The sequence below is a fragment of the Colletotrichum lupini genome, chromosome 1, assembly GCF_023278565.1.
Source record: "Colletotrichum lupini chromosome 1, complete sequence".
Taxonomy (NCBI): Eukaryota; Fungi; Ascomycota; class Sordariomycetes; order Glomerellales; family Glomerellaceae; genus Colletotrichum; species Colletotrichum lupini.
Window position 1 is genome coordinate 7,735,466 of NC_064672.1, and position 25,656 is coordinate 7,761,121.

General features: G+C 53.1%; 8 protein-coding genes across 8 annotated transcripts; 3 read left to right on the top strand and 5 right to left on the bottom strand.

Moving 5' to 3' along the window:
- Window positions 1–54: 54 nt before the first annotated feature.
- Window positions 55–3,127, bottom strand: CLUP02_02225 (uncharacterized protein; the record flags this gene model as incomplete). The annotated part of the gene is made up of 17 exons (XM_049281259.1): window positions 55–71; window positions 124–213; window positions 309–339; window positions 552–618; window positions 682–801; window positions 923–1,123; window positions 1,275–1,334; window positions 1,393–1,574; window positions 1,635–1,743; window positions 1,964–2,074; window positions 2,166–2,290; window positions 2,348–2,441; window positions 2,519–2,557; window positions 2,624–2,681; window positions 2,710–2,801; window positions 2,843–3,033; window positions 3,089–3,127. 17 exons carry the CDS (start codon window positions 3,125–3,127, stop codon window positions 55–57), a joined length of 1,626 nt encoding a protein of 541 aa, XP_049137216.1.
- Window positions 3,128–8,105: 4,978 nt separating this feature from the next.
- CLUP02_02227 (uncharacterized protein) lies at window positions 8,106–8,667 on the bottom strand (the record flags this gene model as incomplete). The annotated part of the gene is made up of 2 exons (XM_049281260.1): window positions 8,106–8,309; window positions 8,377–8,667. 2 exons carry the CDS (start codon window positions 8,665–8,667, stop codon window positions 8,106–8,108), a joined length of 495 nt encoding a protein of 164 aa, XP_049137217.1.
- Window positions 8,668–10,982: 2,315 nt separating this feature from the next.
- On the top strand, window positions 10,983–16,569 carry CLUP02_02228 (RasGEF domain-containing protein; the record flags this gene model as incomplete). The annotated part of the gene is made up of 2 exons (XM_049281261.1): window positions 10,983–11,407; window positions 11,529–16,569. 2 exons carry the CDS (start codon window positions 10,983–10,985, stop codon window positions 16,567–16,569), a joined length of 5,466 nt encoding a protein of 1,821 aa, XP_049137218.1.
- A 1,090-nt stretch (window positions 16,570–17,659) lies between these two features.
- CLUP02_02229 (uncharacterized protein) lies at window positions 17,660–18,635 on the bottom strand (the record flags this gene model as incomplete). Its single annotated transcript, XM_049281262.1, has 5 exons — window positions 17,660–17,762; window positions 17,871–17,979; window positions 18,205–18,265; window positions 18,335–18,481; window positions 18,570–18,635. The coding sequence occupies 5 exons, from the start codon at window positions 18,633–18,635 to the stop codon at window positions 17,660–17,662; spliced, it is 486 nt and encodes a 161-aa protein (XP_049137219.1).
- Window positions 18,636–19,056: 421 nt separating this feature from the next.
- Window positions 19,057–20,473, bottom strand: CLUP02_02230 (ribosomal protein S2; the record flags this gene model as incomplete). The annotated part of the gene is made up of 4 exons (XM_049281263.1): window positions 19,057–19,322; window positions 19,399–19,847; window positions 19,982–20,238; window positions 20,456–20,473. 4 exons carry the CDS (start codon window positions 20,471–20,473, stop codon window positions 19,057–19,059), a joined length of 990 nt encoding a protein of 329 aa, XP_049137220.1.
- Window positions 20,474–20,567: 94 nt separating this feature from the next.
- On the top strand, window positions 20,568–21,590 carry CLUP02_02231 (ribosomal protein S15; the record flags this gene model as incomplete). Its single annotated transcript, XM_049281264.1, has 2 exons — window positions 20,568–20,613; window positions 20,677–21,590. 2 exons carry the CDS (start codon window positions 20,568–20,570, stop codon window positions 21,588–21,590), a joined length of 960 nt encoding a protein of 319 aa, XP_049137221.1.
- Window positions 21,591–21,790: 200 nt separating this feature from the next.
- CLUP02_02232 (ATP synthase subunit) lies at window positions 21,791–23,532 on the bottom strand (the record flags this gene model as incomplete). The annotated part of the gene is made up of 5 exons (XM_049281265.1): window positions 21,791–21,846; window positions 21,936–22,820; window positions 22,871–22,959; window positions 23,019–23,131; window positions 23,512–23,532. 5 exons carry the CDS (start codon window positions 23,530–23,532, stop codon window positions 21,791–21,793), a joined length of 1,164 nt encoding a protein of 387 aa, XP_049137222.1.
- Window positions 23,533–23,546: 14 nt separating this feature from the next.
- On the top strand, window positions 23,547–25,611 carry CLUP02_02233 (NOSIC domain-containing protein; the record flags this gene model as incomplete). The annotated part of the gene is made up of 3 exons (XM_049281266.1): window positions 23,547–23,581; window positions 23,656–23,745; window positions 23,889–25,611. 3 exons carry the CDS (start codon window positions 23,547–23,549, stop codon window positions 25,609–25,611), a joined length of 1,848 nt encoding a protein of 615 aa, XP_049137223.1.
- Between the last annotated feature and the right edge of the window lie 45 nt (window positions 25,612–25,656).

Genomic DNA, 25,656 nt, shown 5'->3' on the forward strand with positions numbered 1-25,656 from the left:
AAATGTTGGCGTTCTCTTTGCAGGAGTTGCCGCAACTGTTACTTTTGTGAAACGCTATGATACTGGAAAGACTGGATGACATGCAAGCAGGTTCGGCGCAGCATTTTGGTAATTTCCCGCGACTGGAAGAAGTAGCAGCTGTAGGACAGCCCTGTATCAACCAGTCAGGGATCCCAATAATGGCGACGAATGTGCCATCTACAATGACAAGTGCTGGAGCATAGCTGTGAGCATTCTATGTCCCTTAATGCTTTGCCACACCGAGAGCGAAATTGAATATCAAGGGAAAAGAACCGGGGCTTCGTTACTATGTAAAACCGGCTCGATGAGGGCCGAGGGCTAGACCATACATCGTAGGTTTTCAATGCGTGATTAGCAGCTTAAAAAAACGACATCAGATTCACAATTCAGAACAACCATACACTTTGAAGAGCCTATTCTTGATCTTGAACGGTCAGGTATACCTAAGACGATCTACTCAATATCTATGGAAGGTATCAAGCTGACGACGACGTTCTAAATAAGAGCTGCACAGAAACCGGAGCACATACCCCGGCGATCAACTCCACGGCAAACCACGTACTTCCCAAGAGGAAACGAACCAGACGATCACGACAACTCACACGCATGCCAACCACCGCGCCGTAAAGAACCAACGCACCTCAAAAGTCTAGACCTCACTCAACCACCTCACGGACAACATCCCGCTCTCCATCGGAGGCTCCCGCCAACACTTCGGCAGTTGAACCCCACAACCTTTCCGCCCCAAAACAGCAATTCTGCACATCACGCATCCATAAACTAAGGCAAGGTGATCAATACTCGCTCTAACTATCCAGGCAAAACCACAAAATCTTTTAACTTACCTGCATTCCTTCGCCGATCACATCTCAATCCAGACCAGATGCAGTCTGCAACTCACCCTCTAGTTACTCCGCCTTGGGGAAATCTCTCTCTGGCCTTCCCAATCGGGATCCAGAGAAATACTGTGTACCTGTGACGTTCAAACTTGCTCAGACGATGCAGCGAATGACAAAAGAGAGGAAGGAAACAGCTCCGCAGCGGGATGATGGAGTATGTTTCCTCCTTCGCTACACTACTGTATCGCTTCTGTCCAACGTGACTATGAGACAATGGCGGTGAAGCTGCAAGACAGAGAGACAACGGGGATTGCCCGCGAGGCGCGCCTAATACCCTCTCGCAATAGACTCAACCTTAATTTCACTCGTGCAGTCTGCAGAAGCGCGCCCCTCTTATTTCTTTCGCCCTCTTACAAACTCCTCTTTCTCTGGCACGTCTCCATCCAAATCCATCTTGTCTCTTTTCGAAAAGACCTGCATGTAATTCAGGACACAAAAGTGAGGTAAGTAATTATAGTGCTCAGTGGGGCACAGGCGGGTTCCAGGTCCAGGTAGTCCACCGTCGAACACGCCTGCAATATCTAGCTTGCATATGTGATGCCGGTAAATACCTGCAATGAGCAGGCGGTTGAGACAAGGCGGACGGTGGGAACTGGGAATAGAGAGGGCCGCTGTCAAAGCGGGAGGAAAAGCGGGTGGATTGAGACCGGTGACCTCCCGCCATCACATCACATCGCTTGCGGTCTCTCGCGTATTACAAAGTACTCCGTAGACTCGCCTGTTGATGCCCATGGCCCTAACAGGACGATCTGCCGAATATAGCTTCACAGCGCATCCACTCTCGTCTCCAGCATCATCAGTCGCCCGCCACTTGACTGGTATTCTTGTTTTGAGTTCATGGAGGCGGGTCTATAGTATAAACCGGCCAGCTTATTAAGTCATGGGCAGCAAGGCAGTAAAAAAGCCGTGGGCAATGGGCATTGGCATATACCCTCAATCAATCCCACGGCGGCAGATTGACGCATCCCCCATGCCTCAGCTCGCGTGGTCGGCTGGGCCTTTATTCACTTCCTTGTCTTGGCAATTCTTGTGTGCCATCCCACTGCCACTGCAACCCCAGGACCAGCCAGCCCTGGGGAGGGGGGGGGGAGAACTGGGTGAACTGCCCGCCACTTTTCTGCCCATGGGTTGCAACAGTCGCTGTGCTGGTGGATCTTGAACCTCCAAGGCACGATGAGGTTTATTACTACATGTTCAATAAGATCTTGACAATGCTAAATCGCGTCGTCTGTTTGACAGAGTGACGAGATAACGAAAGACGGTGTGACGGGCGAGGTTGCACCGTCGCCGACACGTGCTATTACCCCGCGGCCCGCTGACACTTGGTGAACCCCCAGAGACCATCGCGAACGAGAGGGCGGGTGTTGCGTCTACTGCAACCACTCAGCGGAGTACTCGCCGGGGGCCCTATATCTCACATATGTCACTGATATGCTATCGGAAGCAGCGTCGATGGAGCCCGAGGAGTACTGGGAGAACATAATGCCGCGCTTATTGAACCGGGCACTGGCCGAGGTACGTCTGTACGGAGGGAGCGTGCCCAAGGACAACCGAACAGGTGACAAACGCGATGAGGGTATCGTTTGTGGTCCGCGTACAGCGTCGCCACGCCGACGCGTCGAACCAACGCTTTGCGCCTGCAATGGTGCGTGCTGCAATTGTTGATAGCGCTTAGTGGAGCAAAACATTTGCTTGACTGATACGGAGCATTTGTGGCACCGACCTGGAAAAGGGTTCTGGCAGTGCTGACGGAGAGAGGCACTGTTCACAGGAGAGACATGGGGCCAACCCAAGAAGCTGGGTTGGCGGAGTCTCGAGCTCATCGAAATCCGAAGAGCCTTGACAGGGTCGCCTGGTGCCGGTGGTTGGAGCTGGTCATAGCTGATTTTTTGGATGAGCAAGCATTGACAAGCATCGCGCACTCGGTGGCCTCGGAGAGGCTTTGTTGCGTTTCCCACCATGGAAGAGGGGGACCGGATGATTTGCTCTCGGACGATTGCTTGCCGGGGCAATCGAGATGGGGTGACACTCGTTTGCAACGTGCAGATAGTCGAACAGGTCCTTGGCCCGATTTCCTAGGGTTAAAGGGGGCCAATATGTGCCAGTTGTATGACTGAAGGGGTTTGCGGCGGCATAGTACGATGGTGATGCCAAAGATTCCGGAGGACGGACGGCATGATGGTGTCAGGCCCCCGGACGAGAGTCATTGGTCAATGCCCAGACCCTGGAGTGGGGGTTCATCCTCGAAGACCAGCCGGTTCGCAAAATAACAAGGTCGTTGATTATGATGGATTATGCCTTTTCATAGGCCTCCAAGGCATGTCCTGGTGGTGCCCGAACGGTGAACCCATTATCCTTATCCAGGCCGCGCGGGTTAAGAGAGCAAACGCGAGAGAACGTTGAATTGTCTATACATTGCTCCCCCATGGCACGGACAGTGTGACTTGTGCATCGTGTTAGTCACGATTCTTTGTGGCCTAGCAACGACATCGCATGGCGGTGGAAGCCGCGGAACTCCGGATCTGCAAGCCGGGCACGGCGGCCAGGACACACTTGAGATGTGACGGCCAAGAGATGGTATGAGCGATGGGAGGGCTACTAAGGTTATTAGTGAGGTTATCTGCCTTTCTCCGTTGCAGATCGCAGACAGTTTGCCAAATGATCCATTCCTTTTCGCAGACATCGCGATGAACTCGCATCTTCTTGTCTGAATACTGCTGGATCAGGCCTACGTGGGCCAGATACGCGTGGTAGACTGATTCGGCCAAGCAAAGATGACTGCCGAAGAGACGCAGCCCAAAGATCAACCGAACTTTACTACGTAAGTCACTGTTCTCCATCGGTGCTGTATGTTGCCTGTCGGTGCTTGACTCGTAAAATCGCAGCTGGAAGACATCCGGACCAGTGACTCGGGAGCCACAGTACCTAAATAGGATCGCTAGAGATGCGGGTTCCAACGCTCTGGGCCCGCATGCCGTGGAATATGTATCAGTACGGAGTACAGATCCTCACTACTCAGGATCATACAGGCGTAGCCGTGTGCGATTACCTGTACTCCGTTTTTCGATTCCGTGGAGTCGCACTGGCGTGGTGACTTATTCCCAAAGTTGGGCGTTGGGCATTGAGATCAGCAGTACGGAGTACAGAGCTGCTCTACCGCGAGTCACCAACAAACGATCCAGTACGGCTTGTCCGAGCCTCCCCTCAAGACCGAAAGCTGGAGAAAGAAGAAAAACAGAGTTGCAGACTGCATTTCACGATCCACTGGAAACTGGGTGTAACATGTTCAGCATGACGGTGCGATCAGCTGATCAGCCGCCTCTTCGTTGGATCGCCTTTGGTGATTATCTTGGTGTTGTTTGCTTATTCTCCTCACTATTGTTGGAGACGAGGGGCAGGCCCAATGGGTTTGGCACCGGAAAGACGCTGTAACACGACATCCGATCATGCCATCGAGTTTTGATACGTGCTTGCAACGGAGCCTTTCCTGAATGGAGATCCATTAGGGGTTGTAGACTGCGGCTCCATCTTGGCCTCGTCCCTGAAGTCGAAAGCGCGCATGAGAATACGGCCGCTGTCTTCTTCATCCTCAAGTTCTCGTTGTTGTTGCTAGGGCACAAGCCTTTGGTGCCGCAAACGGCGCCGTTAGCTCCCTTCAATTTGCCCTTCTAGACCGAGCCACGAAACGGCTAATGGAGACTGCTAAAATAAGCCATGGAAGACGCATCGGGACCGACAAGTTTGAAGCCTGCCCGCCGTGTACGCAGTAGATAGTCCCGACGTGTATACTGTCGGTCGTCAGGTAGATAGTGTACTTCGTTCAAGGCGTTCATGGCGGACGTGTCCGCGTACTTTCAACTTTCAAGTATCGAGTGGCGTGCAGCCTTCGCCCCTTTGGTGCCTTGCGGCGGGCGTTTGCGAAAGTCGACTCTGTCTCCCACTTCTCATCGTACTGGCTTGACGCTCAAACGTTGATGGCGTTTCGCGACTGTCTTCTTTACTGTGGTCTGGGCCGGACCCAAGCTTCCATCGGCCAGGACGATTACGCAGCAGAGGAGGAGAGGGACTTTCATTTTGCAGCCAGATATGGAGTTCACAGGAGAGAGGTTGCCAAATGGCCTGGCAGGGACTCTGGTGGCTGTCGCCGCTGGCCCCTGTGACAATTTCCGATCCTGGTCGCTGGTCATTTAACAGTGTGATATTAAAGGAACCCCAGCGGGCGGGGACGCCGCGTCTTTGATTGTCGACAGTGTCATCGTATCCGCGAACTGCGAGCTTGCGACCGCAGAGCGTGTCTGCTTGTTGACTTTAAATCTTCTGCCTGGGATCGTGAACACACTTTTCTCGCGATGCTGGTACCGCATCATGGATCAACCTTCCAGGCGTCTTCTTTGAAGCGCGTCGTGACTAAACCCCCACCAACGTCGACTATCCCTGCAGCTGTCTCTCTAGTGTCAGACGTGTTGGCGAAGATGGGAGACATCATGCTAGTGCCGCCATCAGTGATCTGTAACTTTGGCAAACAAAGCAGACCCCATCCGAGACTCGTCTTTCGTCATGACCTTGGGAGAGCGCAGACGAACTATTCCTTCAAATGCAGTTGGAATAGGAGGTAGCCGTTGGGAGGTGTGGACTTTGCTACAAAAGTGCGTCAGGTTTGAAGCTTCCAACTGAACTGCACTTGTCATTGACCGAAAACCAGGGAAAAGGTTTGCTAAGCGACCCCGTTGCTGTGCGTCTGCGGGGTATTTCCGTCCCTTCTTTCGGCCTTTCCTTCGTGATGGGTGCCACGAGTATTTTAGATGGCCGACGAGGGTTCGTGCTGTATTCCGAACTCCATTCAGCAGTCCAGGGTATGGAGGGTTAATTAGTGTCCCTTTTTGCCCTGGTTATTGGACTGTTGAGAACTTGAGACGTCACGACACGATGGGTAGATCATTCAGATTTGTCGCATCCTCCACTCTCGTCCTTGCCTCGGTTGTTGAGAGGAGAACAGACAGAGTCTGGCGAAGAGCAAGCTCAACGGTGTGATCTATAAGCATCTCTTGCAGATGCGAGATGCGTGCCAACCTTCCGATGTTCTGTCCTCAAGCAGGGCCTGGTTTTCCATGTGCACACAGCCCTGAAAAGGACAATCGGTGTGTTCTTGAAGTCTTCTTCTGAGGCTTCGGTCTCAGGGACCAGGAGAGTCCTGCCAATCGTAGCCAGCAAAGCGGGTTACCATGACTGACAAGGGCTGGGCGAGAAGGTGATTGGGCCGAATGGATTCACGACGGTGCTGCAGTCTGCAGAGAAACAAGTGCAGATGCAGGTGCAGAGCAACAATGGGTGACCCGCGACTACAGCGTATCCGTCAGACGTACGCAGTACGCCAGTCTCCTGTGCAATCTGGCCGGGTGGTTTCCGTTTCTGTATCTGTCCCGTTACCCCCCTCTACGGGGTTGCGACCGAGGGTAACGAGCGTATTGGACTGATCTGAAGGCCGGGGCGGCACGGAGAATCTATCGGTAAGAGCCAACTGTGTCTTTGACACTGCTGTGATCGTCTTGGCCAAAGAGATGGGCCAAGTCGCAAAGCTGTATCCTCACTCCGTGGAGGTGGAAGCACGTTGCCGTGGGGTAGAGAAGCAATTCTGGATTTTTGAAGCATCCGTGCCATGTAGAGAATTGATTCGGACTCGGACGTGCAATGGGTCACGTTGTTCGAGGGATAAGGTCCTTGATGCTCGGATGCGTCGTTTCAATTTCAGTCCCGTTCAATCCCATAATCCCAGAACGTCAATTTGACGGCCCGCGGCAAGCATCGGAGACGAGCGCGAAGGGACCAGGGAGATAACCGGTACCTTTGTCGCGTTGCTGAGCCTTCGAAGCTAGGCGAATGGTGAGAGAGGAGAGAATAAATGGGCAGAAGCGGGAAGACGGAGTGCACAAGAGACAACTCTGAGTCTCAGATCAGTGATGGGTGGTTGAACCCCAGTACTCCGTATGCCGGCTGAGGTTGGGGATGGTGCTGGGGTTTGGCGTCCTGGCCTTGTCTATCGCCGCCTCGCTTAGTGATGTCGCCTCTTTTCGCTTCTAAGTACCTTGTTATTAAAGAAAGTTAATTCTTTTTAAGTCATAAGTATAAGAATATAGTTTTAATAAAATAGTATAGTACCTATTTAGTATTTAAATTAAGATACTTTTTTAAGCTTATTATAAGAAAAAGATAATTATATTATTAACTACTTATTATTAAGGTTTATAACTAATACTATAGCTTTAATTATAATAACTTCGCTTATAATAAGTAAAAAGTCTAATTATAAATCCTTTAAAAGCCTCTCCTTAAGGGCTATAAGAGCCTCTAAATTAAGTTAAAATACTTATTAAAATATTAATAATTAAACTAACCTTATAATAATAGCTTTAATAAAGAAATTAAGAAACAAACTAAGAAATAATACTAAAATCCTCGCTAATATTAAGTATAATTTACAAAGTATAATAACGCGGCCGTAGAGTATTAATAATATATTTTATATTAAAAAAAACTATTATTAATATTAATAAAATAAATAGGGCTATATTAATATAGTACCTTAGCTTCTTTTTATAGCTCGAGGACTATAGTCTTAAATAATATTAGAAGTTTATTAAAAAGCTCTCTCAAGTATTTTAATATATTTATTATTATCTCCGTAATAACAAGACTCTTAACGCTTATATATAAGCGTAGGTTATTTATTTTTAAATAATAATATTAGCTTATTAATAAGCTATTAAAATTACGATTCTAGTAATCCCTTAATAAGAGAAAGGGTAGAATAGAGGAAAGGATAAGTAACTTATAAAAAGGGTTAAGGTTAAATAGTGCGGAATTCGAGGGCAGGGTAGCGTCTATATATACTGCGGCAATCCTCTAGTAATGCAAAACGATAGAGTTAAACAGTGCTCTTTTCGCTTCTGGGACTGATATCGGGCGGGATCCAGGAGGTTGGTTGCAGGAAATGACATCAACCGGGGGACGAGGATGCCGAAGCATGGGCCGTTGGCCATTGCGTCGATACTCAGCACAGAGTCGGGGACGCAGTACGGAGTAGGGATGGTAAACGGGTCAACCGCATGCTGAGCAGGGCAAAGCAGTGACATGGCGATGACGGCAAAGAGGGCAGCCGAACTCCGACAATCTAGAAAGCTTGGTGCACTAGGCCTCGGGGCCGGACACTGCGAGGTTGGACTCTGGAGGCTGGAGCTCGAGGCTCACATCGAGGGGAAACGCTCCCTGCATGGACGCTGGGGGCAAGGGAAGAGAAGGCAACGATGCGCGTATGGCGGCTGTGGAAGCTGTCGTCCCGTTTCTTTTTGTCTCGCCATGCTGCGTTGGCCGCGGCCGAAGGGTGCAGGCAAGCTATGAAGCCAAAGCAGGGCGACTCATCTTTCGTCACATGGTGCGGTTGTGGTGAGTCTTTCCTTACTTTGTGAGGCTCTCCCGGCTGGTGATTGGGTCGGCTTGGTCTCGTCTCAAGTCGATCAAGTCCCGTCTCCGTTCCGTGCAGTGGTTGTCTGTAATTCGGATCCGGAATCAGACTGAGCCGCGATAGAGAGCAGCGAGAGGAGAGAATGACTGAAATCAAGGTTGAAGCAACAAGACGGGCATCAATGCTGGAGCGCACAAATCGGCCATCGTGAATGCCAATTGGAAGGCAAGGCAGCCAGTAGGAAGTAACAAGCAGCGGCAGCAGCAGCACTGTAGTCGGCAGGTTCATCGAGGTAACCCCGAGAGGGCAAGGGCGGCGCACCTGAGGTGGACTTTCACAGTTCCATGACACTCGGCCGGGTACATCGAGGATATACACAGGGGTACGTATCTACTGTGGTAGCCACCCTTGCAAACACAAGACCTCGAACTACGGGGCTCTAACCGTGCGCGCGGTACGTCCAGGTCGCGAGCGAAAGAGAGGGAAAAAAATCACACAACGGGTGGGCAGTCATCAGTGGCTGGCCCCTCCCCGTTGCCCTCGTTGTCGACCCCTGCTTGGTCTACCTTATAAGTATCTTCCTAGGTACTCTTCTTGATACGTACCGTTAGCTTAGTACAGATACAGGCTACGTAGTGGTGGATGGCTAGGCCGGACCAGCCACAACACTGGAAAATGGACAAAGTGGGGTGGCGATGAGTGGTTCTTGCCAAAAACACATCAGCCCAATAGGATACGTATCTCTTGCAGGTAGGTATTTTAGCAGCTGCTAGGGGAGATTAGCGCATTGGGCCACCCAAGCAACCACGCGCACCACCTGCTCCTGCATCTTCCAGGTTGCGGTCAGTCAGCATTGCCCATCCAAAATTGTCCTCTCAAGTACGGATACCTCGCACAATAAGGTACCTATCTCAAGCTCATTCTTGCTACCTTACTAGTACGGGCATCTTGCTGTGTCAAGGGAATGAACCTAGAACCCATTCACAGACCTAGAATAGCAGTAAAATACCAAGTTGGCAAACATCTCTGTACGAACACTTCAGGAGCATTCAATAGGGTAAGGTAGACTGATGTGAGGTGAGGTAAGGTGCAATTAATTGCGACCAACCATGCCCAGCCGGGTTCCCTGTCCTTATTCCTGGCATCCCCTGTCCCTGATCTCCCACCTGACAGAGAGACAGACGGAAGGAACATGAACAGGGGAGTACGTACCGGTACCTTGCGTCGCGGTTCACCTGCACTCAATCAACTCCCGTCCCACGGGCCACCAACTCACTTTGACTGACTGAGTTGAGTGACTGTCTGCCCAGTGCCCATTTCCCGGTTGTGTTCCTCGCTCCCCCATCCATGATCCTGCGTCCTACCATCCTGGTCTTTTGCGGCTTGTCGTTGTTTCTCTGGCCGCTTCCTGGTTGCTGGTGGTTGTTGGTCTGGGCCTGGTCTGGCCTCTTTCCCAAGTCTCCTTCCGCCTTGCTTTCTTCTGTGTTTGTATCCTTCCCTACGTATCTGTACCGTTCCTTCCTCTGCCTGGGTCATTGTGTAAGGTACATACACACCAAGGTACTCTCTCTCGCCTTTCCTTCCTCTATCGTCGTAGTTGTCCATTCCTCCTTCTCTCCACCACTTACTGGCGTGTAATTACCTGCCAGACGGCCACGGAGTACGGAAATACTATCTCAAGTTCCTCATTCCTCCTTTCCGTTCTCGAGACCTCGAGACCTCGAATAATACACTTTGTGCGAATACTTCAACAACTCAAGGCAACAGACAATCATAACGAACCAGCGTCCGCTGCACGAGAACGAGCGCATCCTCCGAGTCTCCGGCCTCCTTCCTGCGATTCACAAATCACCAACTCGGCCCTGTGTTTCTGTTTGTGCGTCGAAGCGCATTCGCATTCCACCCTCTCTTCCTCGAGTCTCTCCAAGGTAGCCCGCGACCTGCCTTCGACTCTCCTACTCTCGCACAAGGACTCAACTTTCGGTAATCTGTGGTCTTGGTCTTGGACTATGCGCGTTGGACGCTTGTGCTTGCCTCTGCGTCTCTGTCTCTATTGAGCGAACCCTGTGAGAGGTGTCTGGTTGCAAAACACTGCCGCCCTCACCACCGCCGCCGCCGCTTGCCATTGCTTCTTTATGGCGTCAAAACGTACGTTCCACTCCCACATGCACACTGAGCTCATCTTTTTTGCCTTTTTTCCTCCGAGCGTCAGACCCGACCCATCGTGCCACCCTGTGAGCTGAGTTGGTCCCTGGATCTCACGGACCCGCGAGGGCCCTTTACGGAATCCAGTATAGCACCACTCGAGTGTCCATGACCTCGTCCCGAGTTTGGTGCCTACCTACGTTGCCTACCTCACCTCGGGGCTCTGACACACACACAAACAAATGCGCCGCTTCTTAGCCCGTCTCTTGTCTCTTTTACCACTACCCTACTTCCCGCTCCGAGCCTCATTCCTTCCTCCACTGGGCTGCACCCCAATCTAGTCCGACTGCATCTTGTTGTGTCTCGCCAAAAAGCTGACCGAATGCCTTCGCGACCAGTCACCCCAGCGAGCAACACCCGCTGCCCGCAGCTGTAATCGAATACACGCGATACCGGCCATGGAGGCCACCGAATCGCGGTCCTCGCACGATGGACTCGCCTTCAGTGTGCGCTCTCCGCAACGCGACCAGACTCCGCGCAGTCCGCTGAGTCCCAGAAGCCCAATCGCCCCCCGCGACTCGAGATTAGGACGGCCGCCGAAACTCGCAACCGGAGGAAAGGAACCCCAGAGTGCCATGACTGCTGGTTCTGGAGGAAAATGGATAAACAAGATGCGCCAGCCAGGACCCTCAACAAAACCACTATTACCAGCCACAGAAAGGATATCCGAGGAGGAAAAGAATCAGGTCCCGATACGCCGCATGAGAGCTGATAGCTCTGCCGATGAAAAGTTTGAAATCGCCCCCGATGGAGGCTCTGCTGGACGTGAAGGACGTCAGTTCACCGTTGCCAACGTGGGCAATAACGGTCGGATATATCTGAGGTGGGTTGCTTTCATGACTGCATGCGGTGTTTGTTGATTCAGTACCTCTCACATGGGCGGGAATGCTAAGACCTCACCACAATCTTACTCGGGTTTCCGAAAACGTGCTGACAATAAACAGACCGACGGTTCGTCCTGCCAACCAGAGATACCCTCAGCCAAATTTCGTCTTTCCCATAACGCCACCTGGGACGGCTGGTCTGGATGCCTTGACCGAAAAACAGAGGCAAAAAGACGCAAGCGACCTTCACTTGAGCCAATGGACCGCCACGCCACCAACTCCTGCAACGCCTGCAACGGCTGCCACTCCCCCAACGGCGAGAAACAGTCGCTATTTTTCTGGCCACGCCCCGAGGCCCTCTCAACACAGACGTGCTCATTCCGACTCGACAGCTCATGACGGCGCCACTACGAGCAGGGACTCCGAAGCTGAAGGCTTCAAAATTGTCATCTCCAAGCCGGGCGATGAACGGCGCGCCAAAACTATGGAGGATCTGGATGCGCCTCACATCCCCCTCCTAGACATTGAAATTCCAAACTGGAAATTAGGCAACCCACGATTCACCGCCAGAGGCACTGCCTTCTTCAGAGGATCGAGTTACGCCCCGACAGAAGAGTTTCCCCGCTCCAGTAACGTTTCTTTCCTCCATCGGTCTCAGACCGGCGAACTTACTCCAAGAATACCTGCGTCAATAGCGTCCAAGAAGCCTAGTCCCATCTCGATTCCTCAAATACGCCTGCCGCCCATGGAACCCGCGAGACACAATGGCCCCCTCAGTCCCGCTCCCATGACAACACCTCGGCTGCCTGCAATCCGTTCAACCTACATGTCGACCCATCTGGTCATCGAACCAGCCATGTTCGATGCCCTCACCTTCAAACCGACATGCGACGACAGATCGATAGTGCGATACTCTCCGGCTACGGGTGCAGTGACAGCTGCTACCCCGCCTCGTCTCGTGGCCGAGTTCACCTCTCCAAGCTTTCTCGACTATGAACTCATCTCCGACTTCTTCCTCACGTATCGATCCTTCCTCGAGGCGGGTGATCTGCTGAAGATGGTAATGGCGCGCCTGCGATGGGCCTTGGGCCGAAATGATGAGATTGGAATGGTGGTACGAGTCCGAACTTTCGTCGCCATGCGTCATTGGATCCTGAACTACTTCATGGACGATTTCGTCATCGAATACGGCCTTCGCGTATCGTTTTGCAACCTCTTGAACGACATGGTAGACGAGCTATCAACAGATCCTCGTGGTTGCAAGGTTCAACTCAAGATCTTGGCCGAGTTGAAGAAATGTTGGCGGCGAGTATGTGCTCAGTTCTGGGATGGACCGGAATTCGACCCTTCTCTCGGCGCCAACGTGCCGATAGCTCCTGGCGGAATCGCAGGTCACAGAAACGCCGGCCTAGATCCTTCCTTCTGGGAGAGAGAGGACGCCGTCCCACAGCTGGATGGCCTATTTGCGCCCATTCCCGAGGACAAGGAGCAGACAAGCTTCTACGCCGACGTTTCCCGAGCCGGCCATATCGCCGACTCCCAACCCATCATCAACAGACCTACTACACCAGAGGGCCGCCATGTTCATGAGATCGACAGACGGCTGGCGGCTTCACCTACCAGTATCGCCAGTATGGACATCATCTCCTGCTCCTTCCCGAGTAAGAACTCGAAAGGAACTCAACATGGCAACAACTCCACTTTGGGTGCTCACCCAGTGGCACCCGCCAGCTCGGTCTATTCCACCGCGGGACCAGTGGCAACGACTCCAAGAGCTCTTGTTGGAAAACGTGTACGGGCAGGGCACGGGCACAAGAGAAACGGCAGCCTGACGGACTCGCTTAGAGAACGAGAGCATAGCACCGAAAAGTCGGGTCTACCGGATACCGACTTCCTCATGTCACTGCCTTTCGCTGGCAGCCTGGTTCGAGGAAACCTGATGCCTCCAGGTCAGCCGTACGTTGAAGTTATGTCGCCTAGCCTCGCCGGTGATTTCCAGCGCCATACTACGGTCTTTCAAGTGCCAGGAGAGCAGCGTAGCGCATCAGCTATGTCTGGCCAGGGCATGAAGAAGTTGATCGGCAGTGTCCGACGTGCGCTGAGCACCCGAGGACAGGGCGTTTCTCCCACCCAGGGTAACTTCATCAACATCTCTCCCATAGGCCCGCGCGGGGCTACGACAAACCGGTTGCCGGGAACCGCCATAGTCCCCCAGGCTAGGCGGCAACAAAACGGAATTCGGCCTCCTGTGCGTATAGACCTTCTGGGTGCGGAGGTTGTGGAGGACTTCAAGAAGGCTGTTCGAGAAGACGCAGCCGCCGAGGCCGCGGACGAGGCCGCAAGGCGCGGACATCTGGACCCCACCGCTGCCGCTCTACACAGGGCAGTATCCGAACAAGATTTCGACTATTCGGCGGTTCCTAAAATTTCATCTTTCGGCAGCATCCCGGAGGATGACGTACTGAGGCCGGTTAGCAACATGGCCATCACTACCGGCAGCAAGTCTATCGTCATCGTAGATGACACAATCCAATTTTCTCTGCCAGCAATGCATGGAGCGTTGCCCGCGACTGAGTCTGTGGAGGCTTTTGCTGACACCTTTCTGCCAGGCGGTGCGGATCCAACGCCGCCAAACACACCACCGGGTCATGCCATGGGCACACCTCGACGGTCGTCCTACTTGCTTAACCAACATGTCGTCAGACCGTCCATCTCGGTAGACCCACTGCCTCCCTTTGTGCCTGACTTGACAACTCTGGGCAATGATCAAAGCACTCGCCCGTCCATGGATATCGATCGTCCTTTGTCGGAGTTCATCGGGCCTTCTTCCAGCCGTCCTACTTTGTCAAGGTCAACGAAAAAGCACATTCGGCAAAAGTCAAGCAGGACAAATAGATCCCTCGACTCAGCCGTCGTCCACCGGCGCACTACCTCGTTTGGAAGTACCTTCAACCCGCGCTCAACAGTCAAGAGCTTCGACGCGACCACGTACACTGAAGGCTCCGTCGCTGACGAGGATGAGCCGAGCCCCGTACCTCAGCCGCTCCGGATTCTGAGAAGACGACCAGGTGGAAACCTGCGCGCATTCAACAACGGGGGCGACGGAGATGCCTTGCCCTTGCGTAAGTCACGGTCGGCAGGCTCCCTCACAACCTATTCAGAATCCATGCGAAGCTCCTATTTGCAGAGTCCCAAGCATGACTCTAGTGCGTTCGTTGACGTCGTGTCGAGCGAGTTCTCCCACCGAGGCGATGCCGATAATTTGTCCCTGGGCGCAATGGCTGAGCCATCGGCAAAAAGACAACTCTCGCTCTTCAGCACCCACTCGTCCAAGCCCATCATGCGTCCTTCATTTGAAGCTGAGGCGCAGAAGCTCGCCCAAATTCCCGACGATGAAGATGATGGTGGTGTAGAATCAGCATTGGCCAAGTTGGAAGGCAAGTATGAGAAGAAATCTTTCAAATTGTCCATGGAGCCCACAAATGCTCCTCTCCAAGGTGTCGATACTGCAACGGATCTTGAAGGTGAACCCGCTGAGGCGCAAAAGCAAGAAAAGAGAGGGCATCGTCACTTGCACGTTCTTCCTGTGGACGCCGCCGCCGTGGCCCAACAAGAAGAGGGGTCAGAGCCCCGCTCCAGCTTTCTCGACGTTCCCAACGGACCTCGAACCGATGCGAGTTCTTTCCTATCAGATAACTCGGCAGGCTCGTATTGCTCCATTCCTCTTCTTGAAAGAGGTTTGGCAGACGATGGCCAGAGTAAGGCATCTGCGCGGGAATGGACCAACATGTCTGTTCTTCAAGACCCCGAGGAAGAAATTTCACCAGCAGTGACTCCTCGCCCAATGTTCGAGGGATCATCTCATACATCTTCGTACGAGTTCATCCGGAAGACGGAAAGCCTGGAAAAGATCAAGTCGGGCTATTCCCCGCCGAGCGAGCAGTCATTTTTAGACGACGACAGTGATGGAGAAGACTTTGGTTCTGATCTTTCGTCCGAGCTGTCAGCCGAGATTGTCGAGCCCGAAGAGTTTGCCATGAACCAAACACAACCTCTTCCGGACCGCAATGCTCACCGCAGTGCATCCATTCTGGAGTTCGATCCTCGACCCTTGAGAGAGTCGACCATGGGTCCTTCAGACAGCCGAGAACCTCCGTCGCCACCAATGACGCTTGTCCAAGCTCTCCAGATGTCACCTGAGGCCGTCCTGGTTCCCGAGCTTCACGAACATCAGGTGTATCAGCAAAAGCCCCTACCGCCGACTCCCGACACCACTCCGGGGGCGAACCAGCCCAACTCGCCACTTGACCCTACCGGCACCAGAGAAGCACTGCGCGGGCAGCCAAAGTACTCTGAACGCGAAAGAGAATCGTCCTTAAGATTCTCTGTTCACTTACCGTTCACGCTTGCGTTCGACTCGGAGATTCTAGCTCAACAGTTCACGCTGATCGAAAAGGATGCTCTCAATGAGATTGACTGGAGGGAACTCATCGACATGGGTTGGAAGAATGCTACCAACAACGACTCTCGGTCCTGGGTTGATTTCCTTCGCAACACGGATGCTCATGGCGTTGAGGTTGTCATTGCGCGCTTCAACATCATGGTGAAGTGGGCATGCAGCGAGATCGTGCTGACTCAAAATATTGAGGAAAGAGCACGATGCATCATCAAGTATATCCACATTGCTGCTCACTGCCGCCGATACCGCAACTTTGCGACCATGAGTCAGATCGCCATCGCCCTGACTTCGATGGAAATATCTCGGCTTACAAACACCTGGGCCATGGTACCACCTTACGATATGCAGACTCTGCGGGAGTTGGAAACTCTCATCTCCCCTACCCGCAACTTCTACAACTTGCGTGCCGAGATGGAAGTTGGCTCTGACACAGGCTGCATTCCATTCGTAGGCATCTACACCCACGACCTTCTCTTCAATGCTCAAAGACCCTCGGAGATTGCTAGCTCCCCAACCACTGCACCGCTGGTCAACTTTGAGAGGTGTAGGTACGCCGCGACCATTGTCAAGACACTGTTGAGGCTGCTCGAGGCCAGCACACTCTACGAATTCCAACCGGTTGAGGGTATCACTGAGAGGTGTCTCTGGATGAGTGCTCTAAGCGATGAAGAGATTCGCAAGCACTCTCATCGTCTGGAGTAAGCCAGCTATTGGCATCCTTCATGGCGCGTAATTACAAACAAACAAACCTCACGAACGCCAGTACGATCGCTTCGGGTTTGGACCCTCAGAAAACACCCCTGCATCATACGTGCGCCCTGCACGCGACCTTCGCTCACGCCCAAGTCTCCTTTCTCTCACATCATCATACGTGACGAACGCGTATCCCGACTACATCACTAATTCGATGCTCATTTTGGGCATCGTCATTTTTCACGTCGCCTTGCTTTGGTTTCAAAGCAGTGGCCATATACCCTGTACTGATACTTACAATATGATATCACCGGAACCTTATTTAAGGCTCAGCAACTGGAGGGGAGGGGGGAGGAAGAAAGAACAGGCCAGGGATGGCCGAGCATTGCACATAGATAGCGATGGTCTATACCCCTTACTTTGCGTCATTTAAGCGAGCGAGCGACCATATCAACTAGGACAAGGAGTTGAGGGGGAGGAACAAGGGGATCTTTTTAACCGGAAGGGAAAGGACATTCTGGGTGTCCTGGGCTCGAGATTTTCTCGGGCAACGTTCAATACCCCTTTTGCATGTTGGACTTCGGCTCAAGGAGGCGAGTCGATTAAACAAACATATTCAGATTCTTCAAACCCTTGTGCACCCATCTTTGACTCTGATATGATGTCTATGCATGCGTACGTGAGAACAGAAACTTCGGTGTGAAGTACCTCGAGCGACACCTTGCTGGCTTCGAAAGGGCTAAGCTAACCGACAAAACACTTCTAGAAACCTTACCCAACAGAAAGTGGGCCGGATCCGCGACTTGCTGCCGGTATGTCATGTACCTCCGGTGATGAGGGAGGGCAGTAGGACGGCCACCCGCCACTATGCGCTTGTCCTAATCTTGACAGCTGAAATCAGTTTTGAGAGAGATAGTGGCCGCTGCCCTTCTCGTGGCTCACTTGGTGTGTGTTTGCTGGTATCTGTCCCTCGATAATCCCAATCAGGCTTTTCAAGAAGTGGATAATCATTGAGCGAGTTCATCCATGAGATTTCGGTCCAAGTATTTAGTGGATAGGTTTGATAGGGTATAACAGGGTATAGCGCATATTATAACTCCTAAGTCGAGTCTTCTTTCACGCGGATCGGCTGCGGTACCTTGAGTACCATTCCACCTTCTGAGTGCTCCAGAAGGGTGGTGTAGTAAAGTTTGGGCTGACGTCTTGACCGAGACGAATGTGAATCTTCTAATCTTAATTTGGAGATATCCAGGTAAGTTAGATTAGGGATTGAGAAGTGTAAAAGTTGAACAACACCGAGTAATACAGACGGTAGTCTTTGCCAGATTTCTTGAATTCCATATCCAAGGTAAGAATGCGAGAAACCGGTGCGAAACTCTTCTCCGTTCTCTGGCTCCTGCATAGCAGATGAATCGGTCACTTATGTGAAAGTGATTTTTCAGATTTCCCAACTGACTCAAGGGTTTCACTGCTCGAATGGTATACATTGATGGATCAATGTGTAACGAAGTCCTCGCACTTCACCGGCTTTTTTTTGAGCCGGCTGTTCAGTACCAGCCAAATTTGTGTTGCTCACCTTTTCTTTCTCACTTCTAGTTTGGACCCTTTCAGTAAAGAAGAGACAAAGGCAGGTAAATTACTGACAGTTAACCAGTGTCGCGTCATTCGGTAACTTTCTCTCCTCGTTTTTGTTTGAGATTGGCTTCTGTCAATGATCCCACTTTGCTGGTGGAGGAAAGATGAATAAAAGAGGTGAACGCAACCTTGATTATACAGCGGCTGGATCGCGTATGATCAGAGGATCTGGTTGTACCAGGATCTCGCTTCTATGGCTGATTGACCGCAACATTGAAGAAGTTGGACGGCTATGGCAATCCATGCTTCGGACAGGTATGGCGGAGGACAGCAGAAGCGGAAGGCACTTGGAAGATGACGATCCCTTAAATAAATAAACAAGGCATATCACTGGGTTAGGAAGATAGGGGCGGCAAGGAGCAAGGCCAAGTCACGAAGACGCAAGGTGAATCAAAGGTTGAGGGACCAACGGGGTTGTGGTATTTCAAGTCCTCAAACATTTCATGATTTTTTCGACCAGAAGCTTTCAACGGAAAGCAAGCAAAAGAAGAGCGGGATAACGATTAAGTCCACCCCTTTTGGCCACACAGGGCTTTCCCTCTCCCCAAAACGACATCACAAACAATTGGTGGTTTGCCGACTATTTCACAATGTTTTTTGGTTCGAGTATCTTTCCCTCATTAGTGCAGACCAAGTTGACCCTTTCCTTTTTTGCCCCCAAGATTGCTACCAGCGATCATAAAAGAAAAAAACTCCGCCAGAGTCTTTTATCTACCATTCCATGACCATTTGCTGTTCCGCCGTTTTGTGGATATCTTTCGCACACCGTGCTTCGATGACCGGTGCGTTTGTAGGTTGATGTGTTTGGGGGAATCCTCTCGTTTTGTATGTCATGCCGACAACTGAATGACAAAAGGGAGTTTACCAGGAAGACTCCTTGGGGGCAGCAGCGGCAGCGTCGCCGGCAGCGGCCCAGTCACCGGTGGGAGCGGCGCCAGCGGCAGCCCACTCATCACCAGCACCGTCCCAGTTGGCACCAGCCTGAGCACCGGTGAAGCCGGGAGCCTGGGCGTCCCAGTCGCCGGTGGCGGGGAAGCCGGACTCAATGGCGGCAACGCCCTCCTCCTCAACGCCGGGGAGCTTCTCCTCCTCGACCTTCTCCTCGGCCTCAGCCTCGGGGTCGCGGTCTATTTGATGTGTTAGTTCTCACTTGTTCCACATCTCTCTTGCAGAGCATGCTTATAGGGAGGGGATTCCACATACAGAAGTACAGATCGACCATGGTGTCCCAGGGGGTCTCGCGGTTGTAGATGGTGCCGCGGAGGCGGAGGACCTCACGGGCGAGCATCCACCAGACGAGACCGATGGAGTGACGACCCTTGTTGTTGGTGGGGATGGCAACGTCGACGTACTCGGTGGGGGAGTCGGTGTCGCAGAGGGCGATGACGGGGATGTTGACGTAGGAAGCCTCCTTGATGGCCTGGGCATCGGTACGGGGGTCGGTGACGATGATGAGGCGGGGCTCCTTGAAAGAGCGGGTGATGTAGTTGGTGAAGGAACCGGGGGTGAAGCGACCGGCAATGGCGACGGCGCCGGTGTGGGCGGCGAACTTGAGGACGGCACGCTGACCGTAGGGACGGGCAGAGATGACGCAAATGTCAGCTGGGTTGTCGACGGCGGCGATGATGCGGGCGGCGAGGACAATCTTCTCCCTGGAGGCGCAAAAGGTCAGCGATTTTTGCGCTGGCGCAAATTGAGGAACGCGACAGAGGTTTCCTTGGTGATTTCTTGTTCTCGAAATTCCCCGAGAGGCAAACCTCTCCAACGCATCGCTTTCTTTGCTTACCAGGTCTTGCCAACGTTGATCACGTTGACACCGTCGGCACGGGTCTTCCACAGGTAGGGCTCCATGTGAACCTGGAGGTTCTTGCTTCCCAGGTGGGCTTGAGCTGCAAGCAGCATCTCAATGTCCTGGGAAGTGGCATTGAAGATCGAGGGGAGGTTAGCGGGAGCCATCTTGGGCGATTTCGGTCTTTCTTCCACGGGGAGACGGTGTCGAACGGTGGTGGTGCGGAAAAGGAAGAAAGTCAAGATTTCGCGATCCTCGAAAAAAGTTCGCCCAGTTGTGCGTCTCGAATTCGTGGGTGAGTGGGCAGCTCCTGCCTCTAGCAAAGCCCTCGCTAGGCCCTTGTGGTCCAAGCGTCTCCAAGTCCCGCCAGAGTACGTACCTAGAGAGACTTGGGGATCACGTGATGCGTAGGAAAGCCGCTAGTACTCTCTAGGAAGCGCCTCCACTCCCAGGGGATGTGCAGCGGAGGACGAACGGGCCGGACGCCATTGGAGTGCTGCTCTCCAGATATGGGACCAGAGTCTAGGAAATTTTATGGTTCCCATTGTCGATGATCGCGCGTTGAAGGGAAACTGCTGTCGCCATGCCTCCCAGATTACAGAGCCTGCAACGGCTAGGCACCGCTAGCTGTAAGCTTCAGGCTTATTCTAGGGGATACAAGAAGCAATTAAAAAGCTAATTGACTGTGATAGTGTGCCTACGCCCAGCTATTAGACCGACCCCGAGCTTCCTCCCCGTCATCCAGACCGCGAATCTTTCCCAGCGCGAGAAGAAGCGCAAAGCGAAGCAGGACCCGTATAAACACCAACAGGCGCTACAACGCAAGGCTGCCAACCAGAAGAGACAGAGCGAGATCCAGGCGGAAAAGGATGCGAGCTGGGGCGACCAGATCCACGGCATTCCGACTGCTTTCGTGGAGTCGTTCGACTCGGCCGGCCAAGCGCCCACAACGAAGCCCGTCAAGGACGACAATGGAAACATCATCTCCGATCCTCGCCCTCTGCCAACTTCGCCGGGGCTTCTGAACCACCTCGTCGACGAGAAGGAGCTCCAAGCAGTGATAGACAAGGCCTACATTTTGACGAAACCTGTTAAGTCGGAAATCAGGGAGCTGGCAGACCCTGCTATGGAGGCATTGGCGGACCAGAAGCATGAGCTGGTTCACGCCAAGGCAGTAGAGGCTCTGAAGCGTATTCTGTCTATGGACAATGCCAACTCGAAGATCCTTCTCCACACCAACATCAAGAGATGTGTCGAGGAGTTTGGCCGACACAACACCGACAAGTTTCTGACGAAGAAGCCCAAGTCTGCTCTCGTGGATCCCAAGGCCCCCAAGCCGCCAATTCGGGGCGGCCCCGACACTGGCAGCTCGGAGGTGCAGGTTGCCATTCTGACCGCCAAGATCAGGAAGCTCTCGCACGAGCTGTCACAGAACCGTGGTTACAAGGACAAGCACAACAAGAGGAACTTGAGGGTCCTGTGCCACAGGCGGCAAAAGCTCCTCAAGTACATGGAGCGCAGTGAGAGGGGAAGCGGGCGGTGGACGCATCTGCTCGAGAAGCTGGGTCTGTCACCAGCGACCTACAAGGAGCAGATCAGCTTCTAGGGTGGGCTAGAAGCGGGAAAGGGTAGGCACGTGTAAAACTCAGACTTGTAATTGTCCTCTATGTACACTATAGCGATCGGTAAAGATGCTGATCTCCACGTCATGAACTTGACCTACCTCCTTGCGCCATTGTGACCTGCCATTAAACGATGAAACTGGTATTCTACAAACTAACAGAACAGGACTGCCAAACATTAAACTCAGAACACGCTGATGTAGTTGCCGATCCGGTCTTTCTGGTTCTGGGCTATGCACTCTGCAATCCAGGTGATGTTACGAATTTCCTGCTTGTCATTAGCTTCGCCCAGCTCACGTTCAGGGGCCTGGTGGTTATTACCTGCTCACGAAGTCTCACCCACGCGTACACAATAGCGAAAGTAAACTGCTGAGTGAATGCGCTCTTGGAGATCTCCATCTCCTTTTGGTAAAACATATCCTCCAGGCTCTTGCCGTCGGAGCTTGAGCCACCGCCCTGGGTACCCGGGCCAGACGGGCCGCCGCCGAGACCAGCTGCCTCGAAGAAGCTCTTGTAGTCACCGACACCGTCAACCGCAAGACGGACGCCCTCAAAGTCTTCCGCTCTAGAGAGCATGAGGGTTCCCTCCGGGTACAGCTTACCAAAGCTGGGGTACAACTTCTTGCGGTCATTCTTGTTAAGCTCGGTGCCGAAGGAGTTAAGCGTAATATTGATCGCCCGGCGGTCGGCCTCAAACTCCAGGATCTCTGACATGACCTCAGCTGTCGGCGAGCCTGCCATATCAGGATGAGTGTTGACAAAGTTGTGGAAGTCCTCCAAGTAGTTCTTGTACAGCGTGTTTCGGACAATCTCGATATTGAGCTCGTCGAGATCCTGGTGGCTAAGACTGCCCTTGAAGTAGGCGGCAAGCGGGGTCTCGATCAAAACACTGTTGTAGAGCTCCTCGATATTCGTCGCAACGCACAGGACTGGCATCGTCTCAAACCAGCCGAGGGGATGGCATCTCTCGAGAAGCTCGCGGGTGTCTCGTTCGTGAAGGGTGCCGGTGATCAACAGAGCAACGTTGTCGATCATGTAACCGTAGGTGAGGTAGTCCATGAACTGTGCAAGAGAGCCGACAGCATTGGCGCGGACATAGCGGAACTCGGAGACAAGTTTGTCGGTCGTCTTCGCGGCGAGAGCTGACGTCGAGGGGTTGGGAGGGAGGTTGCCGAGGAAGTCGCCGTACGCAGGGCCGAGTTGCAACTTGAGATCTGGGTCCGTATTAGATGTGCATCGCACAGGGGCATATAGAAACACTCACCATCGATGGTCTCGCACTGCGTCAGGTTGGCATAGTTGGAGCCGGTAAGAAGGCCGTTCCTGTATCCACGAACGATACCCTCAATGTAACTGCACCATGTTAGCCACAGCCCATGAGCCCTATCATCCATCATAAACCCAATACTCACCCACTGTTGACGTTGAAGAATAGGCCCTCCATCTTGGCTGTGTTGTGGATTGTTTGGTTCGAAGGCGACTGGAGGTGGTGACGCCGGTCTGGTGGAGGCGCGAACGGAGACAGCTGTGGTCGTTGACTTTAGAACGCTCGCTCTCACTCACTGCCAAACCGAATTACTGCACGGCAGCTGCAAGGTCCCAGCAAGGCCGACCAAGTCCACCTTCCCTTACCTAAGGCATTACGAGTTGTAGCAGCGCACAGGCCACCGGAGGCGGCTTTTCTCGGCGAAACAGATTTTACGCGCTCCGGGCCATCCCACTTGCCAATTGGTGTGTGGGGTGGGACCCGCCCAAAGGCTCTGCAGCCATCGAAAAAAAATTGGTGGAGCTTGGTTTGGTTCAGAAAAAAATATTTCCAAACCATCAATCCGCTCGCTGGAAACCTGCCTCCGCCGACAATAATATTTACACCCACGTGCGGAGGATTTCACCCGAGGGACCAACTTGGCCAGATTTGAAGAGCATCGACGGTTCTCACAATGTCTCTCTTCGTTCTCGCCGAAACGCCGGCAGGGTAAGTTTCTATTCGGAAAAGAACCAGAAGGGAAAAAATAGTGGCAGCAATTGAAAAGCTAACACGAGAAATAGCTACGGTCTGTTCAAGGCTGCCGACAAGAAGCTTCTCAAGCGCGATGAGCTCACCACTGGACCGACCTCTTCGGAGCAAATCAACCAGATGTAAGTCGCGCTCCCACAATCGACAATTGCAGCCAGTCTTCAAGAGTGTCACGCAGCAGCGCACACGCGTGCAAGCAAACCTGTTTTCTCGGCTTTGATTAGATCGCTGCGTTTGAGTACAATCGAGGCTGACTATTGCAAAGGCTCAAGTTGAAGTCATTCGTCAAGTTCGATAGCTCCGCCGTCGCCGTCGAGGAAGCCGCCGGTCTCAAGGAGGGTCGTGTCCCGCCAATGCTCGCCAACCTGCTCAAGGAGATCAAGGACGAGAAGAAGGCCACCCTTGCCGTTGCCGACCTGAAGCTCGGTACTGCCATTGGCAAGCTTCCCGACTTGGATATCAAGGCCGTCTCCGATGCTGCCTCCCAGGACCTGTTCCGCGCTGTTCGCGAGAACCTTTCTTCCCTCATTCCCGGTCTCAGCACCGAGACTATGGACCGCATGGCCCTTGGTCTGTCGCACTCCATTTCGCGACACAAGCTTAAGTTTTCCGCCGACAAGGTCGACGCCATGGTTGTCCAGGCTATCAAATTGGTCGACGATCTCGACAAGGAGCTGAACGTCTACGCCATGCGCACCAAGGAATGGTACGGCTGGCACTTCCCCGAGCTTGCCAAGATCCTCAACGACAACCTGGTCTACGCCCGTCTTGTTGTTGCCGTTGGCATGCGCCAGGACTTCGCCGAGACCGATCTCTCCGATATCCTTCCCGAGGAGCTTGAGGGCCCTGTCAAGACTGCTGCCGAGATTTCCATGGGAACTGAGATGACCCCTGAAGATTTGGAGAACATCCAACTGTTGGCCCAGCAGGTCATCACCTACTCCGAGTACCGCACTTCCCTCTCCACCTACCTCGAGACCCGCATGCGCGCTCTCGCCCCCAACTTGACTGCTCTCGTTGGCTACCTCGTCGGTGCCCGCTTGATCGCCCACGCTGGCTCCCTCATTGCCCTTGCCAAGGCCCCCTCCTCCACCATCCAGATCTACGGTGCTGAGAAGGCGCTTTTCCGTGCTCTCAAGACCAAGCACGACACTCCCAAGTACGGTATCATCTACCACTCCTCCCTCGTTGGCCAGGCCACTGGCAAGAACAAGGGCAAGATCGCCCGTTCCCTCGCCGCCAAGACTGCCCTTGGTCTGCGTGTTGACGCTCTCGGCGACACCGAGAACCAGGACGATGAGGAGGAGCGCAGCATCCTCGGCCTTACCAGCCGCATCAAGCTTGAGAACCTCCTCCGCAAGCTGGAGGGCAAGCCTCTCCTCCCCAAGGGTGTTGGTGTTGGCCCTGACGGCCAGCTCACCGCTCCCGGTGGCTTCAGCCTGAAGGAGTCCCGCAAGTACAACGCCGATGCCGACGGTGTCGAGACCGAGGTCAACGGCAAGTCCAAGAAGCTCATCCAGGTCGTCGATGAGGAGATGAAGGACGCCGAGAGCGAAGACGAGGACGCCGAGATGAACGACGCTAGCGAAGAAGAGAAGAAGAGCAAAAAGGACAAGAAGAAGGAAAAGAAGGAGAAGAAGCGCGTCTCCATCGCCGCAGTCGAGACTCCCGTCAAGGAGAGCAAGGCTGTCAAGGGCACACCGGCGAAGCTGAGCGAAAAGGACTACGAGCGTTTCGCTGAGGCTGCTGGCATCAGCGTGTCCAAGTTCAAGCGCAAGTTCGAGCGTGGTGACGTTCAGCTCGGCGAGGACGGCACGCCCGTCGTCTTCAGCAAGAAGGAGTTGAAGAAGCTCAAGAAGGCCGAGGACGAGGCCGAAGAGACGCCCGTCAAGGCTACCGACAGCACCAAGAAGAAGCGCAAGCACGAAGATGATGAGACGCCCAAGAAGGAGAAGAAGTTGAAGAAGAAGCGCAGCTCCCTCGCTTAGGAAGCTAAGCGGCGTCGCATTTCTTGTTCATAGACGGCACTTGGG